The following is a 22,438-nucleotide window of genomic DNA, read 5'->3' on the forward strand; positions in this document are numbered from 1 at the left end:
TTCCCAAACTAGTATATTGATACAGCAGCAAGTTCAAAGTCTAATTTATTACAAAATTTTACATCGTGAAAATAGCTGCTATTTTGGAAAGGATATCTGTCATTACTTGTTTTTTTTTTCTATTGCCAACTGTCCATAACATAATGATGTTGTACATGTTCAGAGTCAGTTTATACGTCACACTCGGATAATCTCTGGAAATAATGACAAATAAATCTCTCACAAGCTTGACAGAAATGGCCAGTAAAGAACAAGGTTCACTTAGGGCCTTTTGGCCCTGTAAAAAAGTGAAACAGTTTTAGCTGAAAATGTATTAAATATCATTTAGACCCTTGGTGACTGTGTATCTATTGAAGATGATGTAATTTTCTGGCTACTTAATGCATTATGACATGAATTGTGTCATTTTCACCATATCCTAAAAAATTCAACAAAAACAGCCAATCTTTTAGGCTATTTTTCAATATTTCTTAAAGAGCGCAACCTCTGATCTAAAATATGCAATTTTTTAAACTGTTTCTGAAGATTACAAAACATGTTTTGATTTTTGGATCAAGAAGTGTGCTCATATTGTTATTCTTCGCTAAAAGTACTCAAATAAACCTGTTTTCTTTAAATTCAAGAACAATGCAATTTCACAAAGCCTGTTTTCCAATACCTGGACTTTCAGAGGAAACATTTTAATAAGAAATGAAAGCACTGAGTCTCTACTTTATCTTGATGTTTTAAATGGAACATAGAGTGTTGGTTCATAAATTGGTATATCTACAGGGTCATTTTAAGCACAAAGTAAACCTAGATCGTTCAATAGACTTTAAAAAACTGACAGTGTCACACGTTTGTTTCAAGTTGTATGTATCCAATATGGGTAAAATTGGATTGAAAATAATAAAAATTAATTGTTTAATGCTATTTTTCTTTGAAAACAAGTCAAAATTTATTTGATATCATTTAAATGTGGTGAAAGTGCTCTTGAGGGACAGACTATAATCATGTATGTATTTTTTGATATGTAAAAAGAAGTTGTCATTTGTGCATTTGTATGTTTAGATGTACACAAGTTTCTATTCTGTCTGAATCTTTTGTATTGTTGATGCTGATGTTTGTTTTTTAGCTCTATGGGGCTATGTGCTTTTCTTACCAAAGTGTGTTAATTAAATTTTTTGTTGTTCATAAATTTGGACCTCTTAACAAAGAAACATTTAACATAAACGACAAAAAAAAACTTCTTTATATTGTGAGATCATGCATATTCATATGTATGTAATAATGTACACACAGCTTCCCTGTTTACTGTGAGTCAAAATGGGGCAAATACATTGTTCTGGTTTAAATATTTGTTAACAATAGACAAAAAAACTATACAGGATCTTCTCAAATATAGTGAAACTGGACTTTCATTTAATAATTTAAATAATAATAATAGGGTAAAAACAGGGTAACAATTTTTAGCAAGATAATTTATATCAAAAAATTGTTTTAAAGATTTTTGCAAGGACAGCAAATCTACAATTAGTTATTAATTAATTCTGATTTATTTCTCAGACCTTTCACCGTTACTAGGGAAACACTGTTATATTTGTTTTATTAGTTTCTCAGGTGAACATTGTGGCCATCTGGCATTTTCTTTTGATTATCTATGCATATTTAGAATCAATTGAATCACCCAGACAAGTCTTAAATCTTTTCTACAAGTCTTTGTCAATATGATGTGTTCATTCTTGTATTATTTTAGATCTGATAATGCATATACATTGTGATGCATTATCCTAAATCAATTCATTCGGGTTATTTAATCATTTTTTTCAATTTGATTGATTTTTGATGTATTGTTCTTTAAAACAATTGTTTGTTTCACTATAAAATGGAGAATTTCTATGTGATTTGATTACATTGATCTTACATAAAAGGTAACAATTAAACACTGAGAACTAGATAGGATATAATTTTAGATCACTATGTCAGGAGCACAACCTGAGGCTTGTTCAACAGAGCGAGCGCTCACGAACATTTCTGTTGAAGGGATAAAGAATTTTGGCGAGCGCTCGCGAACGATCTCTCTGTTGAACAGGCCTCTGGTAATTTGACCCTTCAGATTAATTATTGTTTTTTTTTATTATTATTATTATTATTATTTTTTTTTTGCCGTTCCTATCAATCAGATATAATACATAGCAAAGGAATACAAAACATTCTTACAATGTCGATTTTTTCCCACAAAAGGCACAGAAACATTTTACCTTTCCACTTCTTTTCAGATGTAGGTCCAGTCCCTGTGAGCGTGGGCTGAATGTATATTTCCAAACATAAATGCTTTCAATCAATTTATCATGACTGTGATATCTGTGAATTTCAATCACGTACTATTTTTTAATTCATATTTTATAATAGATTTTTGACATTTACATGTACCTAAATGTTAAATCTAAATTCTTTTGTATTTCTTTTGCAAAATGGAATTTGATATGGGAAAGCAGTGTGCCATTTGTTAAAATGTTGTAAATTATAATGAAAAGTTGTTATGCAGTATTCAAACAATATTGCACTCCTTATGGCACTCTCATGCCAACAAGCACGTGTATATATTAAACGTTATGTTGTTACTGGGGACACAAAAATAAACTTTTCTTGTGAAAAATGTTAACTTTTCTTTTTATAAATTCAGGATGAAATACCTGCATTTTCAAATCTAGACAAATAGTTTTAAAAAAAGCCCAAGGATGTGTGTAAGGAAACACTAAATTCTAGTAATTCTGATTCTTCTTTTGCGTCCCCTGTGAAGATTCTGTGAATGTCAATGTGAAATGAATAGCAATGTACGGTGAATTTAAGAATTTAAGATCGGTGCCACGGATTCTTCTTCAACATTTTCTGAGAGAGATAATCAGTTCACCGCGGATTATTCATGCCAATTTCAATAGGATTATTCTGTGAAACATTTAGTGTCCATATACATTTTCCTAACGTAACGCAGGGCCATCGCACAGTGGTCCGGTTATAATTTTCGCTGCTAATTCCCTACATTGCTCGTATTATTAAATTGTTAGATTTATATAAACTTTTTCAGTGTTGTTCATTTATCTACATCGCCCTTTGTTTTTATTTCAATGTTACATGTACCTGTCCAATAAGTTGAATCTTATAAGACGCCTACATAGATTTCAAAACGAAATTAACAATATGAGAACGTCATTGTAATTAAAGCAGATTTTATATCAATACCAGATGACTTAACGTGTTCGAACAGTGTCCAAGTTAGCACAAAACATGGTACCTTACAAGTCAAGTGACAGAATTTAGTATTCACAAAGTTACCTGAGGTAAGAAATCACGTGGTGAATTATAATATTCAACATGTCACAACCCTTGGTTACAACACAGAGAACAAATGTAAGAAGAAGAAGTTTTTTCTCTTTTTAACAAGATGTGTTTGTGAAACACTGGTGCCCCCGTATGGCAGCTTATGGTGAAGGTTAAAGTTTCTCAAATGCAAGTCAAAAGCCAGGCCAAAAGATAAAAAATGTTGATACCCAAAGAAAGATCTTGTCTCGAGGAATACACCTGTGAAATTTGAAAGACCAAGATACAACTGTTCAAAAGTTATGTCGAAGGTTAAAATTTTGAAATAAAAGTCAAACGTCAAGGTCAAGGTCAAAGTGGTTAGTATCCAAAGGAAGATCTTGTCACAAGGATTACATATGTGAAGTATGAAAGCCCTAGCACCAACCATTCAAAAGTTATGGCCAAGGTTAAAGTTTTTCAAAAGTAGGTCGAACTCCTAAGACAAGGTCAAATGGTCAAAGTGGTTGGTATCCAAAGGAAGGTCTTGTCACAAGGATTACATATGTGAAGTATGAAAGCCCTAGCATCAACCATTCAAAAGTTATAGCCAAGGTTAAAGTTTTTCAAAAGTAGGTCACACTCCTAGGTCAAGGTCAAAAGGTCAAAGTGGTTGGTATTCAAAGGAAGGTCTTGTCACAAGGATTACATATGTGAAGTATGGAAGCCCTAGCTCCAACCATTCGAAAGTTAAGGCCAAGGTTAAATTTTTTCAAAAGTAGGTCAAAGACCAAGGTCAAGGTCAAAAGGTCAAAGTTATTGGTATCCAAAGGAAGGCCTTGTCACAAAGAATACACATGTGAAGTTTTAAACCCCAAGCACCAACTGTTCAGAAGTTATGGCCAAGGTTAAAGTCTCATAAAATTTTGCAAAAGTGGGTCAAACTCCAAGGTCAAGGTCAAAAGGTCAAATATGGTGGTACCCAAAGAAAGGTCTTGTCACAAGGAATACACATGTGAAATATGAAAGTCATAGCTCTAAACAATCAAAAGTTATGGGCAAGGTTAATGTTGACAACAGACAGACAGATAAACAGACAAACAGGACAAAAACAATATACCCCCGGGATCTTTCGATCCCGGGGCATAACAATGAGCGCATGTTTGTCTATTAATCTCCTTTTGACACATAATTATTTATGCAAATATACAACTTCTATTAAACGTAGAACGATAGACAAACATGCGCTGACTATGTATGAAGTCAGTAAAAAAAGGGGCGTCCTCATTATCGAACGGAGATTCAAGAAATTGTGATGACCCCTGCCTTTGAAAACAGATTCAAACTTCGTAAATACACACTTTTATTAAAAGTAATTACATAAAGTTGTAGATTGGATGTTTACCATTCTTGCAATGAAAAGAAAAATATTTGTTTTGAAAGTTTATTTTGTCGCAAATTCCGCATGTCCTTAAGTGCAGTCATCCTTTACAGTGATTAGACAAATAATCATGCTCTAGGATCATTTAACGAATTTTCCCAGAGGTACAATGAGCCAGATTCAAAGAAAACACTTTTCGATCAAATTAATGCATGTGGAAAAAAAATCATGCATTTGGAAATGTTTATTTCTTCTTTCATCCTTGAATAAAAAAGACTAAGATGAACGTCACTTCAAACTTTTATTATAAAACATGATGGACGGAAGAAATCATTGAAAACATTTTTCATTAAGACGCTCCTCTGAAACATCATAAGCACAATTCTTTTGCTTTAACGCATATTGAAGTAAAATTTTCAGAGTACTAGGTATATCTCTAGTCTTCCAATTTATTTTAAAAATAATTCTATTTACATTGACCAAAAAAAAATGGTATGACAGAGTTAAAAAAGGACTGTGATAAGTTATTTTGGAAGTTGAATATATCCTTTGATGTCGTCATATACTCCACTGGCACTAACAGCCCTAACAAAGATATGTGCATGAAGACCAGACCAACTGGTGATTGAGGGAGGTAGACCAAATGTGACATTAGTGGATGTGGTCTCCTGCCACTGTAGAATGTCGCTTCCTCCTTCCACGGTGCCCGCAGATACCTCGAAATACATCGGGTGGGGAGAAGAGAAAACGTCCTTCCATATGACTGTGAACTCTTTATTTCCGGCATGCCAGTTAACCAAAAGTTTTCCATTGGCTAAAATAATTACAGCTGATAAAATCTGAGCAAGAATACAAGTAGTATATTGTTGACTAAATACTAATCACTAGTCATCCCTCAAACTTACTATTCAATTCACTGTCAAAATAAAAATCAATTGCCAAACAAAAAGAAAAAAAAAACTAGAAACTCATTGCGAGCAATGAGAGGTCTTCCGTCCGATTTTGAAAACAAAACGAAAATTCAAGCTGAAAAAGTGAAAAAAGAAATTCAGACACTCTGGAGATTTAACCCTGGTCGTCAACGTGAAAATCCAACGTGCTAATCATTAACAATTCGCTTTTTTGCATCACTTCCTGTCACGACCGGAAGTAACGGCGATACAAGATTTTCTCACGATTCAAATAAAGTGATGACCTTCTATCAGTCCTGAAAGTTTTAGATTTCAGTCGTTTACTGTTGCCGAGCCGTATCTTGAGAACAGATTCTAATTTTGAGGACAGGTAGACAAGGACCGGAAGTGAATTTTAGAAAAATCTCTGACTTTTCTCTAGACATTTGCAGTATCTACAACATGCATATAATTATTTCAAGTACTTTATCGATAAGCAATATTTATGAGAAAGTTAAATATAAAAATAACGTAGTAAAACCGGAAGTTGACGTTTTTGATTTCGGTGGAATCTAACATATTTCAAAACAGTGAAAGAGATGCAATAAAGTGATGCAATTTTTAATTTAAAAAAGAAAAATTAAAATTTTGATTTCTTTGATCACTTCCTGTGACGACCGGAAGTGACGGCTGACGCTCTGAACCCAAATGGTTTTGCCTACATCTTAAGGTCTGTTGCTCATATATGTTTGGTGTCTTAATCTCTTACCGTTTCCGAGATCTTGCTCAGACAACTTCTCATTTTGAGGACAGAAAAACATGCGACCGGAAGTGAATTTTACAAAGCTTAAGATACTTGACGTTACTCTAGACATTTGCAGTCTAAATAACACATTTAGAATTCATTTCAAATGCTACAAAAGACATTAATAACTACAGAAGATATTAATGGGAAAGAATAATACTCCAATTATGTAGTTTTTCTCTTATAACCGGAAGTTGACGTTTTTGTTTCAGGTGGGACTAACATATTTCGAAACTACAAAAGAGATGCAATAATGTGATGTAAGTATTGATTTAAAAAAGAAAAGTTGAAATTTTACGATTTCTTTGATCACTTCCGTAAGCGACCGGAAGTGCCGACGACGAACAAAAAGGAGCGACCCGGCTAGTATCTATCACGAGCTATTATCCCTGAAAGTTTGACATTGATATCTCTTGTTCTTGAGATTATCCGCGGACAAAATGTCATTTTGAAATCAGAAAATGGTCTGCAACTTGGCACCGGAAGTAAATTTCCAAATTTTCTCTCAGATAGATCAAGTTCATTTTACAACACACTATTCCTGAAAATTTCATGTAAATCCATTCAATAGTCTTCGAGAAATCGCGTGCACAAAATTAGAAAGTGACTTAAAACGAAAAAAGCGAATTCCTAGAGTATGTTTGAATCAACAATAAAACAAATTATATATTTAGTAATCCGATAAGACACTTTATTATCCCTACTAATATCGCAGAAAAATATTTAAAAACAAAAAAATTGAAAAAATCGATTTTTGATAGCCACTTCCTGTATCGACAGGAAGTGCCGACGGCGTACAAAAATAAGCTTCCCGGCAAGTCTTTATCACGATCTATTATTCCTGAAAGTTTGACATTGATATCTTTAGCCGTTCATGAGATTATCCCTGGACAAAATTTCATTTTAAAATCAGGAAATGGTCCATAACTTGGCACCGGGTGTGATTTTTGAAATATGCTCCCGGATAAAATAACTTCAGCCTACGACACGTTTTCCCTGCAAATTTCATCCCAATCCACTCCATAGTCTCTGAGAAATCGCGTGCACAAAATTAGAAAGTCAAAAAAATAACAATAAGAATAATAATAACTAGAAACTCATTGCGAGCAATGAGAGGTCTTCCGTCCGATTTTGAAAAAAAGAAAACTCAAGCTGAAAAAGTGATAAAAGAAATTCAGACACTCTGGAGATTTAACCCTGGTAGTCAGCCTAAAAATCCAACGTGCTAACCATTAAACATTCCCTTTTTTGCATCACTTCCTGTCACGACCGGAAGTAACTGCGATGCAAAAAAATTTTCTCACGATTCAAATAAACTGATGACTGACTATCAGTCCTGAAAGTTTTAGTCTTCAGTCGTTTACTGTTGCCGAGCAGTATTGTAAGACCAAATTCTAATTTTGAGGACAGGTAAACACGTGACCGGAAGTGAATTTTATAAAAACTCTCACTTTTCTCTAGACATTTGCAGTATCTACAACATACATAAAATTATCTCAAGTACTTTATCGATAAGCAATATTTATGAGGAAGTTAAATATAAAAATAACGTAGTTTATCTCCTAAAACCGGAAGTTGACGTTTATATTTCCGGTGGAATCTAACATATTTCAAAACAGTGAAAGAGATGCAATACAGTGATGCAAGTTTTAATTTAAGAAAGAAAAGTTAAAATATTTTATTTCTTTGATCAGTTCCTGTGACGACCGGAAGTAACGGCTGACACTCTGAACCCAAATGGTTTTGCCCACATCTTATGGTCTGTTGCTCATATAAGTTTGGTGACTTAATCTCTTACCGTTTCCGAGATCTTGGTTACACAACTTCTCATTTTGAGGACAGAAATTCACGCGACCGGAAGTGAATTTTACAAAGATATTTGACATTACTCTAGACATTTGCAATCTGAATAACATTTTTAAAATTCAATTCAAATACTAGAAAAGACATTAATAACTACAAAAGATATTAATGGGGAAGAAAAATACTCAAATTACGTAGTTTTTCTCTTGTAACCGGAAGTGGACGTTTTTGTTTCCGCTGGGACTAACATATTTCGAAACTACAAAAGAGATGCAATAATGTGATGTAATTGTATTGATTTTAAAAAGGAAAGTTCAAATTTTACGATTTCTTTGATCACTTCCGTAAGCAACCGGAAGTGCCGGCGACGAACGAAAAGTAGCGACCCGGCTAGTACCTATCACGAACTATAATCCCTGAAAGTTTGACATTGATATCTCTTGTCGTTCTTGAGATTATCCACGGACAAAATGTCATTTTGAAATCAGAAAATGGTCTGTAACTTGGCACCGGAAGTGAATTTCCAAATTTTTACTCAGATAGATCAAGTTTATTTTACAACACACCATTCCTGAAAATTTCATGTAAATCCACATAAGAGTCTTCGAGAAATCGCGTGCACAAAATTAGAAAGTGACTTAAAACGAAAAATGCGAATTTCTAGAGTATGTTTAAATCAACATTAAAACAAATTATATATTTAGTAATCCGATAAGACGCTCTAATATCCCTACTAATATCGCAGAAAAATATTTAAAAACAAAAAAGTTGAAAAAATCAATTTCTGAAAGCCACTTCCTGTAGCGACAGGAAGTGCCGACGACGTACAAAAATTAGCTTCCCGGCAAGTCTTTATCACGATCTATTATCCCTGAAAGTTTGACATTGATATCTTTAGCCGTTCTTAAGATTATCCCTGGACAAAATTTCATTTTAAAATCAGGAAATGGTCCATAACTTGGCATCGGGTGTGATTTTTGGAATTTGCTCCCAGATAAAATAACTTCAGCCTACCACACGTTTTCCTAGCAAATTTCATCCCAATCCACCCAATAGTCTCTGAGAAATCGCGTGCACAAAATTAGAAAGTCAAAAAAATAATAATAAGAATAATAATAATAACTAGAGCAAAGCTCGTTGCAAAGCAACGAGTAGGTCTTCCGTCCTGTTTTGACCGGAAGTGACGTCAACAAGAGAAAGGAATGAGTTTAGACGTCTTCAGTAACTTTAAAATTACAATTTTGCATCAAAACCTGCAAAATAAGCTATTTCTGGCTACTTCCGGTTTGACCGGAAGTGATCTTGAGGGATGATAAATTTGGTTGGATGCTTTCGGTTACATAAATTAACTAATAACATGTCGAAAACGGCAAAAATATGCATTTCTGACTACTTCCGTTTTGGCCGGAAGTGACGTTATTTGACGACTTTCGACAATCTTATTCACTTCTACTTGTTATTTTGAACAATTTTGCTTCTTTGATGTATCACAAATTCTCAATAGTTTTGGAGATATTGAGAAAAAAAATTTCAGCCCCTGTAGATCCCTTATTTTAGGGGTCAGCCCATAATTGTTGATATCAAATGAAACAGCTTGCCATTCTGCACAACTTTTGTTCTATATGTTTTAACAAAATATTTACAAGTAAAGAGATATTCTTGAAAAAATGCTAAAAATTTTGATATTCTCAATAAGACTATTTTCGGAGCATACCAAGCGTCAAAGTGTGGCACTTCCGGGAAAAATGAACTATCTAATACATATTTATGAAAATTGCTCCATCATTGTTGAAAATATCAAGTTCCTATTTTAAGTGTTTTTTTTTTTTTAGAAAACGAGCGGACAAAGTGACCCTCTAAAAATCACCTAATCGCAGAAATCTCCGGACCGGAAGTGACGTCATCAAAATAAAAAATATATCTAGATTTTTTTTATTTTCTACCAGACCTGAAAGTTTCCTGAAAATCAAACAACCCGTTTTCGAGAACTCGCGTGCACAAAATCGGTAGGAAAAAAAAGCAATAATAGAATAATGCCTGGACATGTTTTTTTTTTTTTTCTCTGGAAGTCACCTTGAACTTGCCAGAAAGACCTTTGATCAAGGTCATGACACAGCCTCCGTTCATAAGCAATCTCTGTTTCAAGTAAGAGCTTCTAGTGATTTTCTATTACTAAATCATAGCATGAAATAGAAAATTTTTTTCTGTCAGTATCCTTGAACTTGACGGAATAACCTTGGGTCGGTGTCAAGACAAACCCTCAATCTCAAACAACCTCTGTTTTAAGAAAGAGGTTCTAGTTATTCCCCCTTAGAAATTCATATCCCAGACAGGCATTTTACAACTTTTTCTGCCAGTGACCCTGAATTTGCTGAAATAACCTTATTTTAAGTCATCTAAAACCGGCGGACCATAAGCAATCTTTGTACCAAGTGCGAACATAAAAAATTACAGCCTAGATCGTAATAATACAATTTTCTTTGTCAAAGTCGAAGCAAACCTTTTTGTCACAAGCAATTTCTGTATCAAGTATGAGCTTCCAGTGATTCACAATTACAAATAAATGGCTCGGACAAAACATTTATTCTTTCTCCACTGACCTTGAATTTGCTGGAATGACCTTGGATCAAGACCATGACACACCCTAGGATCATTGGCAATCTTTGTACCAAGTATGAGCTTCCCGTTAATCCAAAAAGTCATAGCCTGGGCAAACATGGAGGGACGGACGGGCAGCTAGACAAGCAGACAGACAGACGGACAATATGATTCCTAATTCCCCTCCCCCCGGTCCAGACGCTTCGTTTGCGGGGGATATAAATTCCTATGTTAAATTTTGAACACCCATTCTGATTTGAAAAAAATTAAATCTTCACTATTTCAGGGATATAAGTATGTTTTTTCATTCCGGCCCACAGGTTTCTAGAGAATAATTTTTTCAAATGACCTTTCCAATTTTTACTACTTGTATTTCTTAATTATCTTCTGTTGGAAGAGAATGTGGTCATTCATTTGATCAACAACGTTTGATTGATATTGACCCAGTGATTCTTGAAAAGATAAGAATGAGAAAAAAAATTACAAGTACCAGGTTTACAGCGACAACGTCGATTATGCTTATACCGAGAAAGCCAACAACGAAGTCAGAGAACAAACAAATTATGTATGAGCAGAAAATCTTACTCAGCCTTTGGCATGAGAGATGGGGTACTGATCAAAAATTGCAATTATTTTTATATAGTCAATTTTTTTTACGATCGACGTTTTGACGCCCCCCCCCCAAAAAAAAATGATTGAAAACTTCGCCCCTGAAGGGAAGCATTTTATCTATTTCCGGGGGGGGGGGATATACGTTTACTGATGAGAGGAAATTTAATCAACTATCAGTCCTATAAATATGAATGATTGCTTCGGAATATTTGGTTACAATTACATGGCTTTTATATTTATTTATACACGTAAGTTAATGTCAGCTAAGAACTAAATTAACATTTGCTATAGACAAAACCAATAAATTTTTAGCTATTTAGGGTTATCTCCTTATAAAGATATATTTGTAAGAACCACTTTTTATAAAACAAATTTTCGCCCATGATATATTTGGCACTCTATTTAATTACCATTTCATTCGGATGTCGATCAACACATTTTTTTTTCAAAAACCCCGGAGTGCAAAATAAGCGAAACTGGCCAATAAAGATGTTTAAAAATCCTGATTCCGCAATCGCATCATCTCGGGCGTTTCCGTCAGAGGTCGGAAAAACAACCCCGAATGTTTTAACATTACCGGATGTTAAAATTTTATACAAGATGAAGTCGCTTCCTATTTATTAAGGATAGACGGAGTTGAAAGTCCCCTCTAGCTAATTAGTATATTTTAGGTAATATCTTTAAATTCAATAAAGTTAAACTCAATACTCAACAGATAAAATATCTTCCCTCAGATCTTTTATAGTCATTTATTTCAAAGTTTGGGAAGGGGGGGGTCTACGTAATACGTTCGAAGTTTTTTTCCGTTAGTTGGAAAGGCCCGAGAAGTTGCGACAGACTTATCTTGGTCTAAAAACACTTTGACAAACCCAAACCACGCAGTTTTATTCAGGACACGTGTACAGTGAAATGAAAAAAGTATATTCAATCCAGTTAATTTGAGAAAAAAAAATAGTCCGGCATTTTTTCAACCTCGTTCGGTTAATTTGTTAATTTATCTTTTTTCCGTGAAGGAGGAAGGCATGGACGAAGGATTAAATAAAAAATATTTCCAGGTGTACAAAAGCACCCGTGCATGGACTTCATTTTAGTACTACATATTGTGATTGAAGTTGAAAATAATCAACAAATGGATTTACAGAAAATAGAGATTATGATATTGTAAATAAAATTAAGAAAATTGAACAATATTTGATACAGGAACTACCTGGTATATATGTACATGAGCAAATGAGTCTCTCTCTCTCTCTCTCGATCGTATTTTTAAAAACTAACCCAGAAAAGTAATGTACGTAAGTTACAAGTCAATTATTTGAAAGAAAATATTCAATTCTATACGGTAAACGATACAAATAGTTTAATAGTTTATGATACAAAGGCTGCCGATTATAATTTTAATAATTGAAATAAAGTTGTCAAAGTGTATTAATTAAGAATGATAAATTTGTGATATTCAGTAGCTGCACTGAAGTTCACTGGTCTGAAAAAAAAAATGGGATGGATGACCAGAGACTCCGGTCCGTCAATAAATTATTTTTTTTCTCGGAAAGCTACATGTACAGTTCTGCAGTTAGATATTCAAGTGATACTAAAATTTTCCCGGTTATACTTTTTCCGCCCCAATTGATATTTTAAAAAAAATATGTTATGTGCATTCTGAAATTTACAGTTCTGGACATACGATATAGGTTTATTGTTATCTACATGTATAACCCGCTACCGATATTTAATCCCACAACAAAATTATGATGTAAGCATACTATACTTAAAAAAAGATCATTTACGGGTTTTGAATTAATTATAAAAACAAAATTCATTGCGTTAAAATCTTGAGGTATTTTATTAAAACTTTACTATCAACCCTGTAATATAAAGAGGCATAGTGCAACACTAGAAGTCGCTTATGAAGTTCAGACCTTGGCCACGTGACTGAGTTACTTATCAATGTTTAATCCATTTCATTGTTTACTTTTCAATAAAATAACGAATCATTTTTAAAGTAAGACTGGTCACCCTTATGATTCGAAAGATTCTCTTTAAAAGTTTAAAGTTGGTATAATCATGATAAAAACCTGTGATAAAAAAATATGACTGGAAATATTTGTGTTGAAAACGGATTAATTTACTATTTCAAAACGTAGAGAAAGCGCAAAGCTTGTGCGTTTAATGGTTAAATTAAAGTAACCGCAGATCGCTAGTCAATACGCAATGAATCACCAAATTAAAAGTAAAATTACACACGGTTGGGAAATAAATTGTTGGTAACGTTAAAACAATTGAAATATGGAGATAACGAACATTTAAAATTTAAGACTGATTAAAACCTAAGCGTTTTGTACTTAAATTAAATCTAAGATATTAACTTAAGATCATTTATTTGAAAGATTCGATTTACTTAAAGAAAATAATATTTTCCCCTAAGTCGTTGTGTTTGTAAATATTAGATTTAGAACAACAATGTTTGATGACTGCGAACTGGTTTACATGCACACGATGGACTGCTTTGACCACAAGCGATCGAAAGAATGGTTAATGGTTGCGTAATTGTAAACAAACACAAAACCTGGCTAGACGTTTTGGATTAAGGCTACATATCATGATTAAATTTAAAACAAAGATAAACCAACATAATCTCAAATATTCGATATTAATAATTGTCCATTTATTGTCGTGTTTACAAAATAGACTTAATACTGCCGATTTTTATTTTGTTTACGCCTGTGGGTCAATGGTTCACACGCGGTGGATCGCTTTAGATCTTCTCGGCCGCGCGTGATCGAGGGATGGGTTACGTAACGGTAAACAGAATAGAATCTGGGGTTCAGGTGAATGTAAGAATCACGCAGTTAATGATTGTGAATTCTTTGACTCTTAAAAGTTTTTTCGCGTTTATATTGTTTGCTTTCATATCTAAACAAAGAAAAGATACTTGTACTTTTTTCTGTTTCTCTCTCTTTCTCTCCTGGAAGGTTCTTTATTTTAAAACACAATAAAAAGAGAAAGTTGTCACCGAATAATCTGAATAGGAACCAAAGAGCACTTTTAAACCCTAATTTAAAAAAAAAAATTAGGATAAAGCATTGAAAGATATATTATTTATGGCAAGTTTATTTCAGTTACACGCATAAAGAGTTCTTCTTCACTAGCCAAATGAAAACGGGTCCTTGTTACGGGTCTAGCTTTTTTCCCCTACCATGCACAAGACTCGAACAAAATAATACTTTCATGAGACAAAGAAGGTATAAAGGAACAACTTTTTATCGACAACCATATCGAAATATTTTCTCGTTTTTGAGCTATAAAGCAAAAACTTTCAAGGTCCCTAGATCCCTAATTTAAGGGGCCAGCTCCTTTTTAGTGGTGTCAAATAAAAGGTAATTAAATTGTACACAACTTTTATTCTACATGTCTTAATAAAATATTTCTTATTTAAAAGATACAAAGGAAAACATGTGTCAATTTTTGCTCTTTCATGCGTCTTAATTTTTGACCCTATCTAGCGGCAGTTTGAACGCAGAAATCAAAAAACAAAAACCAATGTTCACAATTTCATTGCTTCTGTTTCTTATATTCAGTAGTATTTATATTCCAACTTTTGTAGTCTCGGAATATTTGTCTGGAAATTAAAGACCCTAAATTTTCAGTTAAAGGGAAATAACTCGAAAGCGGAAGTGGATTTTGGAAAAATATTATATTATTCTGATAGAGTTTTGTAACGTCCATAAACTCTGAAATTTTGATTAAAATCCCTTGAGACATAAGCAAGATAAGAGGCATCAAAGTTAACAAGTAGGAAAAAGAAGATAAAAATTTGGGCTGTTGCGGACGTTGATGTTTGGTATTTCGGGTAAAAATGAACATCCAAGTACAAATCTACATATGTTGCTCTATCATCACTGAAAATCTCACGTTTCTGTGTTAAGCGCTTTTCTTGAAAATGCCCGGACAAACTAACCCTCGGAAATCACCAAATCTCGAAAATCTCCGGACCGGAAGTGACGTCATCAAAATAAAAAAATATATATCTAGATTTTTTAATTCTCTATCAGACCTGAAAGTTTCATGAAAATCGGGCGAGCCGTTTCCGAGAAATCGCGTGCACAAAATCGGTAGGAAAAAAAACCAATAATAACTAGATGGTTCTCGTTGCGAGCAACGAGTGGGTCTTCCGTCTGATTTTGGATGAGATTAGTCAAGATCTTGAATAAGATATTTGTCTATAAAGTAAAGAATGCATATTGTTTTAAACATTATTCTGATCATCTTTTGTTCAATATTGCTTATCAAAATATTTCCCCTTTTCGAGATATAAAGTGTCAAAGATTTAGCATTTTGGCCCATTAAGGTCCCTTATTACGTAACACATGATCAAAACTTTACAATATATAGCCGCAAAATATAAATATGAACTTTTTTGCTTCAGTAATTTATAGCAAAATATTGATCATTAAAAAGTTATAGATAAAAGACTTTTGGCCCTTCTGTGCCCCTAATTTGAGGGGTCAGCCCCTTTTTCTTGATATCAAATGAAAGGTCTTGTGATTTTGAAGATTTTTTGTTCAACAACTATTCAGAAATTTCCTTTCGTTTAAGAGATATATAGAATAACAATATTTAGGGGCCAGCCCTCCAAGTCCTTAATGGGGATGTCTTGCAAAAATTAAAAGGGTGTATATAGTTTAGTACATTAATCTGAACATCTTTTGTTCAATATTGCTTATCAAAATATTTCTCCTTTTTGAGATACAAAGTGTCAAAGATTTAGCATTCTGGCCCCTTATGGCCCCTTATTACGTAACATATGATCAAAATTTTATAATATATATTGTCGCAGAATGTTAAGATGAACATTTTTGCTTCAGTAATTTATAACAAAATATTGATCATTAAAGAGTTATAGATAAAAGATTTTTGGTCCTTCCTAGCCCCTAATTGGAGGGGTCAGCCCCTCTTTCTTGATATCAAATGAAAGGTCTTGTGATTTTTTTAAAGACTTTTTATTCAACAACTATTCAGGAATTTCCTTTCGTTTAAGAGATATATAGAATAACAATATTTAGGGACCAGCCCTCCAAGTCCTTAATGGGGATGTCTTGCAAAAATTAAAAGGATGTATATTGTTTAGAACATTATTCTGAACATCTTTTGTTCAATATTGCTTATCAAAATGTTTCTCCTTTTCGAGATCCAAAGTGTCAAAGATTTAGCATTCTGGCCCCTTATGGCCCCTTATTACGTAACATATGATCAAAATTTTATAATATATAGTTGCAGAATATTAAGATGAACATTTTTGCTTCAGTAATTTATAACAAAATATTGATCATTAAAGAGTTATAGATAAAAGACTTTTGGCCCTTCTGAGCCCCTAATTTGAGGGATCAGCCCCTATTTCTTGATATCAAATGAAAGGTCTTGTGATTTTGAAGACTTTTAGTTCAACAACTATTCAGAAATTTCCTTTCGTTTAAGAGATATATAGAATAACAGTATTTAGGGGCCAGCCCTCCAAGTCCTTAATGGGGATGTCTTGCAAAAATTAAAAGGGTGTATATTGTTTAGAACATTATTCTGAACATCTTTTGTTCAATATTGCTTATCAAAATATTTCTCCTTTTTGAGATACAAAGTGTCAAAGATTTAGCATTCTGGCCCCTTATGGCCCCTTATTACGTAACATATGATCAAAATTTTATAATATATAGTTGCAGAATGTTAAGATGAACATTTTTGCTTCAGTAATTTATAACAAAATATTGATCATTAAAGAGTTATAAATCAAAGACTTTTGGCCCTTCTGAGCCCCTAGTTTGAGGGGTCAGCCCCTTTTTCTTGATATCAAATGAAAGGTCTTGTGATTTTGAAGATTTTTTGTTCAACAACTATTCAGAAATTTCCTTTCGTTTAAGAGATATCTAGAATAGCAATATTTAGGGGCCAGCCCTCCAAGTCCTTAATGGGGATGTCTTGCAAAAATTAAAAGGGTGCATATTGTTTAGAACATTATTCTGAACATCTTTTGTTCAATATTGCTTATCAAAATATTTCTCCTTTTCGAGATATAAAGTGTCAAAGATTTATTATTCTGGCCCTTATGGCCCCTTATTACGTAACATATGATCAAACTTTATAATATATAGTTGTAGAATGTTAAGATGAACATTTTTGCTTCAGTAATTTATAACAAAATATTGATCATTAAAGAGTTATAGATAAAAGACTTTTGGCCCTTCTGAGCCCCTAGTTTGAGGGGTCAGCCCCTTTTTCTTGATATCAAATGAAAGGTTTTGTGATTTTGAAGACTTTTTGTTCAACAACTATTCAGAAATTTCCTTTCGTTTAAGAGATATCTAGAATAGCAATATTTAGGGGCCAGCCCTCCAAGTCCTTAATGGGGATGTCTTGCAAAAAATTAAAAGGGTGCATATTGTTTAGAACATTATTCTGAACATCTTTTGTTCAATATTGCTTATCAAAATATTTCTCCTTTTCGAGATACAAAGTGTCAAAGATTTAGCATTCTGGCCCCTTATGGCCCCTTATTACGTAACATATGATCAAAATTTTATAATATATAGCTACAGAATGTTAAGATAAACATTTTTGCTTCAGTAATTTATAACAAAATATTGATCATTAAAAAGTTATAGATGAAAGACTTTTGGCCCTTCTGAGCCCCTAATTTGAGGGGCCAGCCCCTTTTTCTTGATATCAAATGAAAGGTCTTGTGATTTTGAAGACTTTTTGTTCAATATGCTTTAACAAAATACTTCTATTTAAAATGTTATTATCAGAAATGTCTCTAAAATTCACTCATAAATCACGTCCTAAATTTTGACCCCTACCGAGCTTCCATACTTTGCACTTCCGGAAAATATGAAAACCAAGGTGCACATCTAGAACATGTCCTCTATCACCATAGAAAGTTTCAACACTCTAGCATTTGTCGTTCCTAAGTTTTTGTGCAGACACAAGGTCTATCTAAAAATCGATCAAAGGGCGATAACTTCTGACCGGAAGTGATTTTTCAAAAACTGACAGGGCGTTATAAACTTCAGATACCAACGCATTAACCCTGAAAATTTGAAGCAAATCGATCGAGCGATCTCCGAGAAATCTTCTGCACAAAATTGGTAAGGAAAAAAAAAAGAATAATAATAATAACTAGATGAGATCTCGTTGCGAGCAACGAGTAGGTCTTCCGTCTGATTTTTTGATAAGATGAGATATGATTTTGACTATGATCTTTGTTAAAAGATAATAATATATAGACTTCCCTAATTAGATTACATTCTTTTGATTTATATAACATTATCAAAGAGCTATAGATGACAGGCTTCTGGCCCCTCTGAGCCCCTAATTTGAGGGGTCAGCCCCTTTTTCTTGATATCAAATGAAAGGTCTTGTGATTTTGAAGACTTTTTGTTCAACAACTATTCAGAGATTTCTTTTCGTTGTGGAGAGATGCTGAATGAAAATATTTAGGGGCAACCCCTCCAAGTCCTTAATGGGGCCGTTTGACAAAAATTGAAAGGGTGCATATTGTTAAGAACATTATTCTGACCATCTTTTGTTTAGGATTGCTAATCAAAATATTCTCCCTTTTCGAGATATAAAGCGTCAAAGATTTAGCATTCTGGCCCCTTGTGACCCCTTATTACGTAACATATGATCAGAATCTTATCATATTCTGTTGTAAATCGTTAAGATAAACATCTTTGCTTCAGTAATGTATCACAAATTATTGATCGTTAAAGAGTTAAAGATGAAAGACTTTTGGCCCTTCTTAGCCCCTAATTTGAGGGCTCAGCCCCTTTTTCTGGATATCAAATGAAAGGTCTTGTGATTTTGAAAACTTTTTGTTCAACAACTATTCAGAGATTTCTTTTCCTTGAGGAGATATGCTGAATGGAAATATTTAGGGGCCACCCCTCCTAGTCCTTAATGGGGCCGTTTGTCAAAAATTGAAAGGGTTCATATTGTTTATTCTAACCATCTTTTGTTCAGTATTGCTTATGAAAAGATTCCCCCTTTTCGAGATATAAAGCGTCAAAGATTTAGCATTCTGGCCCCTTTTGGTCCCTTATTACGCAATATAGAATCAAAATTTTATAATATATAGTTGCAAATTGTTAAGATAAACATTTTTGCTTCAGTAATTGATAACAAAATATTGACCATTAAAGAGTTATAGATGAAAGACTTTTGGCCCCTCTAAGCCCCTAATTTGAAGGATCAGCCCCTTTTTCTTTATATTAAATGAAAGCTCTTATCATTGTGCACAACTTTTGTTATATATGTTTTAACAAAATATTTACAGGTATTAAGACATGAAAGAAAAAGTGCTAAATTTTGCGAGATAGTTATGATCCTATTTTTCGAGCCCTGGCGAGCTTCGGCGCCTTTTATGCTTGGAAGATATAGACCCAAAAAAGCACATCTACAATCCTTCCTCTACTTTCACTGTGAATCTCAACTCAATATCTCTATTCGTTTAGGAGTGATTGCCAGGACAAGCCGACCCTCTGAAAATCGGAAAATCGTCCATATCTCACGACCGGAAGTGACGTCATCAAAATAAAAAATTTCCAATAAGGTTCAGATCAATATCTATTAGATCTGAAAGTTTCGTGAAAATCGACCGAGCCGTTTCCGAGAACTCGCTTGCACAAAATCGGTAAGAAAAAAAAAGAATAATAATAATAATAATTAGAAACTCATTGCGAGCAATGAGAGGTCTTCCGTCCGATTCTGAAAATAAAAACGAAAATTCAAGCTGAAAAAGTGATAAAAGAAATTGAGACACTCTGGAGATTGAACCCTCGTCGTCAGAGTGAAAATCCAACGTGCTAACCATTAACCATTCACTTTTTTGCATCACTTCCTGTCACCACCGGAAGTAACGGCGACACACGATTTTCATACGATGCAAATAAACTGATGACGGACTATCAGTCCTGAAATTTTCAGACTTCAGTCGTTTATTGTTGCCGAGCAATTGTGAGAAGAAATTCTAATTTTGAGGACAGGAAAACACGCGACCGGAAGTGAATCTTATAAAAAAAAATCTCCAACGTGTCTCCAGACATTTGCAATATCTACAACATGTATTTAAACATTTCAATTCCTTTTCTATAAGCGATATTTATGAGAAAGTTAAATATCGAAATAACGTATTTTATCTCCTAAAACCGGAAGTTGACGTTTTTGTTTCCGGAGGAGTCTAACATATTTCAAAACAGCGAAAGAGATGCAATAAGATGATGCAAGTTTTAATTTAAACAAGAAAAGTTGAATTTTTGGATTTCTTTGATCACTTCCTGTGACGACCGGAAGTGACGGCTGACAGTTTAACCCAAAGGATTTTGCCTACTCTTCAAGGACTATTACTCATATAAGTTTGTTGTCTTAATCTCTTACCGTTTCTGAGATCTCGCTCAGATGTTTTCTCATTTTGAGGACAGAAAAACACGCGACCGGAAGTGAATTTTGCAAAGATATTGGACGTAACTCTAGACATTTGCAATCTGAATAACATATCTAAAAATCATTCCAAATACTTTACCTATAAAAGATATTTATGGGAAAGTAAAATACTCAAATTATGTAGTTTTTCTCTTATAACCGGAAGTTGTCGTTTTTGTTTCCGGTGGGACCAACATATTTCGAAACTGCGAAAGAGTTGCAATAATGTGATGCAAGATTTGATTAAAAAAAGAAAAGTTGAAATTTTCGATTTCTTTGAACACTTCCGGTGACGACCGGAAGTACTGACGACGAAAACCAAAGTAATTTCGAACATCTAGAAGTCATGGTCTATCATCTCTAACAAGTCTCCAGTTCATATCTTTAGCCGTTTCTTAGATCCTTCGAGGACAAAATTTCATTTTAAAATCAGGAAATTGCCCATAACTTGGCACTGGAACCGAATTTACCAAAAAACGGAATTTTATATAAAATTCATATAAAGACCTTTTATTACTGAAAATTTCAAAGAAATTCATTGAATAGTTTTCGAGAAATCGCGTGCACAAAATTTTGTCTAAAAAAAAAGAATAATAATAATAATAAGAAACAATAGAATCACTATAACGTCTTCCGTGGAGACGGAAGACCTTAATAATAATAAGAAAAGTGAAAAATCAACAATAGAATAATAGAAGGGTCTTCCGCAGAAGACGGAAGACCCTAAAAATAGTGGAAAAGAAACCTAAGAATAACAGTAAGGTCTTCCGCTGAAGTCGGAAGACCTTAATAATAATAAGAAACAGTAGAATCACTATAAGGGCTTCCGTGAAGACGGAAGACCTTAACTAGACCAAGTAATCCGATGCAAATGAAGGTAGTTAATTAAATGTTTAGGAATAAATAGGAATAAAAGCATGTGTTCTTTTGTTTGTTATGGAATGTAGTGTCTTCCCACAAATTAATAAATTCATCTTTTGTTTTGAGAATGTAGTACTTTTGGAAAGATATGTATTTTTAAAAAGTAACTTTTATGGAGAAAAACATAAATTGTGTTTGAGTATTTAGTGTCAGAATTTAGCACAAAATACATGTATTGTTACAGTGAAAGAATTCAATTTGTCACCCAAGATTTTCTTCTTTATTCAATGTAAAACAGTTTTTGTACAGGTGAAAAAAAGACTTTCTTTTACAAACATTGACATGTCCAACTAATGGATTCCTATTGTATTTTAGTAAATAATTTTCCTATGAGCTTTTAGAGTCAGATGTTCAATAAGCATGATAATCAAATAATTACGTAATAGTGTTAATCTCTTTTGTGATTTTGTCTTTTTGGTTAAGAAGGCCTAAGGGTCTGAGGTCAAGCACAGGTGTTCAAATTTACTCAATTACTGTGGCGGTCATTTTTTATGTCAAATGATCACTCCGTTTAATTAATATTCTTTATTCGGAAAATTTTCACAACTTTTGGCTATTCACTAAAGAAATACTAAATTTTGATTGGCTGAAATCCTGTAATCCAAAGACGCGGAATCGTAGGTGAAAATGCACCCTAGCTCGGTCACTTTCATCGACGATTCCGAGAAATAAACTTCAGTTAAT

General features: G+C 33.5%; 1 protein-coding gene across 1 annotated transcript in view; it reads right to left on the reverse strand.

Annotated features, from left to right (window-relative positions):
• Positions 1 to 5,021: 5,021 nt before the first annotated feature.
• Positions 5,022 to 22,438, reverse strand: part of LOC133181484 (uncharacterized) — a 129,950-nt gene continuing 112,533 nt past the window's right edge. Inside the window, exon 54 of the mRNA XM_061315976.1 lies at positions 5,022 to 5,474. Within this exon, the coding sequence (XP_061171960.1) occupies positions 5,185 to 5,474 (290 nt within the window). The 3' untranslated portion in view covers positions 5,022 to 5,184. The remainder of the gene's footprint in view (positions 5,475 to 22,438) is intronic.

The sequence above is a fragment of the Saccostrea echinata genome, unplaced genomic scaffold (genome assembly GCF_033153115.1).
Source record: "Saccostrea echinata isolate AGI-Se365-2 ecotype Australia unplaced genomic scaffold, CSIRO_AGI_Sech_v1 ptg000009l, whole genome shotgun sequence".
NCBI classification, from domain to species: domain Eukaryota; kingdom Metazoa; phylum Mollusca; class Bivalvia; order Ostreida; family Ostreidae; genus Saccostrea; species Saccostrea echinata.